The sequence below is a fragment of the Perkinsus marinus genome, assembly GCF_000006405.1.
Source record: "Perkinsus marinus ATCC 50983 genomic scaffold scf_1104296937876, whole genome shotgun sequence".
Classification (NCBI taxonomy): domain Eukaryota; phylum Perkinsozoa; order Perkinsida; family Perkinsidae; genus Perkinsus; species Perkinsus marinus.
Window position 1 is genome coordinate 5,104 of NW_003213671.1, and position 3,330 is coordinate 8,433.

The following is a 3,330-nucleotide window of genomic DNA, read 5'->3' on the forward strand; positions in this document are numbered from 1 at the left end:
AAGCAAGTCGGAGAGAAAAAGGTGAAAACAGAGAGATCCCGAAGATGACTCCTACGAGTACCGGATTGCAGAATAGAGATACGTGCTCGTCTGTGCATTTACCCGCGGGTGAACTAAGTTGTTTGGAAGATATGGTCATTTGGGAACTTTTAGAAATACATTCTTCATGGTGTCGAACGACGGGACCAGGCGTGTTGAAGACGCCCTATGCAGGGAGGAAAGTGGGTATAAGCCAGTTTGTATTTTATGGAGGAACTCTTTGCAGTGCGATGATGTGAGAAATGGAAGATCGACTGCGGGGAGCAGTCGATTGGCTACTGCTGCATCTAGGTGGGTATTGGCCGACCATAGTAATTTCATTCAAACCGGAATGAACTGTAACTCTATGACCACACGTACTGTAATCAATATGAAAGTTGTAGCTCAGCAGTAGTTAAGAGACGCCATTTGATTTGCTATTATGGGGGGCATCCAGGTTGAAATCGGGGTAGGAAAATATGCACATGGCCGACTACGTGTGTTGGTAACGATATGGAAATTCTGAGGGAATTCTGGGAAATTATTGTTGGTTTTCGTACACTTCGGCCCGAATTCGTATGTTGAATTTTATGATTGATGAGGAAACTCCTGAGAAATTCCGGTCGCTTCGGGTGTTTACAGAGTTTCGAGACTTTCTTGTGATTCTGACTTTTCATAAAACGATAATTTTCCCAGGAGGCGACTAGAAAGGCCACGAACGATGGGAAGAAGCCGACCTGGAAGTAGCTGCCCCGGTGAGAATTATTCGAGCTATGTGTCTCGCAGTTTGAAGTTTCCTCAGGTCAAGGCTTACCGAGGAGCTATGAACTGAATGCGATTCCACTCGCAGCTCAGATGGCACGTCCGATGGTTTGGCGTCGCATTATAACGAGACAGATGTCGAACTTGGGCATGAACCTCTCCGCGACGGGGATTTGATGACAGCATGATGGGTCCTTTTGGACGATATGGTCGTTGCCAAGTTATTCATGATCGCTATTCGTTGTCCGGTTTGACCATTTTGTTATGATGTTCACATGCTTAACTGTGCGAGCTCAGTGGAATTTGGTTCGTCAATTTGAAGTGGCTGGGATCATCTGATGATATTCCCCATTAGTTGTCACATATTCAAACACAGTGTTACAGCAGAAATACACCCTCGCAAGAGAAACATGGACTTCCGAGTCATGAGTTATTTCTCCTAATGTATGGGATGTTAACAGAATAATGATTATGATGACAGACTGATACTGCAGTATTGTATAATTCACTGCAGTTGTTGTTGTAGTAGCAAAGCCTCTTCTGAAATCTTTTCTGATCAGCTATTACTTTGATAACACCATGTTCCAAATCTTCCGCACATCATTCGTCCAGTTTGTTTGCATAGTACTGGTGACAGGGATCGGGTAAGTCTATTATGGTTTGATGAATGCTAGGATTGCCTTGATGGTCCATTAACGGCTTGGCAGCAGAGATCATTCTTTCAGACACCCGAGCATGACCAAGCCACAGGTGATTCAGAAAGGTGATCTTCACGTAGTGTTGGGATATCAACTTCACTCGTGTCCTCTCAGACCAGCCCAAATCGTTCTTACAAAGGAGATCTCAACATGAACATAAGAAGCCATTAATAGCCGTTCAGCTGCATTTGGTCGAGCCTGGCATGATGGATGTTGGCGATATAAGCACTGCTTCATCGTCCCTTGTACAGGAGGGAGGAAATGAAGGTCGGTCATCGATGCAACGTAGTGTAATACGATAGGAGTTTCAGGTAGAGTGAATCCGGCGGTGTTGATCGACAACATAGACAAGAGCGAGAGGAAAGAGCATGTGGCTCTGGAAGGTGGGATCGTTACTGTGGTGATACAATCCGGAAACTCGAAGACTTTGCGTTTGTGTAGATGTAAATTATAGACTTCCAGGTGCAACGCAGGAGCTCGGGAAGTTGTATGCCAAGCTGGGGCATCTCATTAATGGTGATTCACAGTGAGAGATGCATGGTGGGGTCGCGTATGAATGTTGAGGGTCAATGCATTGATGGGTTGAGTCATAGTGAAAACGAACACATCTTCAAGGGTCTATTTCACAGGGTGCCTTGTCTGAGCAATTTTACGACGTCCTGCGACATGTCCTGTCGCTCTGGTATGTGGGCTCAGACATCCACTGCCTTCCGAAAGATGCTCGCTGCCTTCATTGCCGTCGTCCTCGGCGATCCCGTTGCCAATGTTGTCCGTCACTGTGGCGTTTCTAAGAAGACTGTGACATCGTTTGCTGGATTGGACGGTGAGATTTTCAATCTCTCCAACTCTACTGATCGCCAACACCACTCCTACGGCTACGTTCAGTCAGATGTGACCGCTTCCGGCCGGCGCAAGTGCTATCGCGGTAAACGCCAACGCCAGTCTTGCTCCTTGTGGGTTCAGACTGTCGCTGGTATAGATCCTGATAATGGAAAGGATGGATGCCTGACTCATGAATGCCCATAAAGTGATCTCCGATCGCTAAAGCTCTCTGGAGCGGGTGCATCTGTAAATTACAGACTGTAATTAATAGACTACGATTTAAATATCAATGATGCATTTACCTTTGACATTGTCAGTTTCATTGTCACATCCGACATCTGTTACATTTTCAAGTTGCCGGTTTTCAAACGTATCATACCTATTTGCCTTCGGGTTTTCGGGTATCGGGTGTTGACTCCAGGACCTCCGGGTTTCTGGTGCTTACTCGTTGACCTTCCGGTTTCGGATTCTTCTGTTAGTTTATTCAAGGAGAATGAACCACCAGAGACCCACACGGGCACGGGTGGATCTGAATAAATTATGAAAAGATAGGGTCCACGAAAGCCAACGATTGTCCAGAATCGCCATATGAATGTAATGAACGCCGACATCGAGAGAAGTGGTCATCGTTTGAATCAGATGGCACCTAAATACAGATATAGTTTCCGAGGGTTAATCCGGTAATGGTCCGCATCCAGAAAGATATCGAAGAAAAAGGTTCCCGCTAGTTTGAGCTCAGCATTCTACTGATTCTTAAACATACCGATTATGACTGTGGGATGGTCGGTAAGGACGCATCATTCGGTCGAAGTTGTTCCACAAGACTCTTCACTGTACGCCAGGATAAGAGCTAAGGACGTTGGGAACTTTACGCTAATTGGTAGAGTATGATTGTTCGAGAGTCTGTTCATTCCAATGCGTAAAGCAATCGAACGCTGACGTCGAAGGAGATAATTTTGAATTCACTGCTGGTGAATCACTGCTATCATCCTCAGCGTGTGACTCCTCTAACATGCTTGATAGGCATAGC

At 45.8% G+C, this 3,330-nt stretch overlaps 1 protein-coding gene across 1 annotated transcript; it reads left to right on the plus strand.

Annotated features, from left to right (window-relative positions):
• Positions 1-1,359: 1,359 nt before the first annotated feature.
• Positions 1,360-2,504, plus strand: Pmar_PMAR009406 (hypothetical protein; the record flags this gene model as incomplete). The annotated part of the gene is made up of 6 exons (XM_002782970.1): positions 1,360-1,424; positions 1,506-1,543; positions 1,593-1,745; positions 1,790-1,861; positions 1,941-2,004; positions 2,123-2,504. 6 exons carry the CDS (start codon positions 1,360-1,362, stop codon positions 2,502-2,504), a joined length of 774 nt encoding a protein of 257 aa, XP_002783016.1.
• Positions 2,505-3,330: the final 826 nt, after the last annotated feature.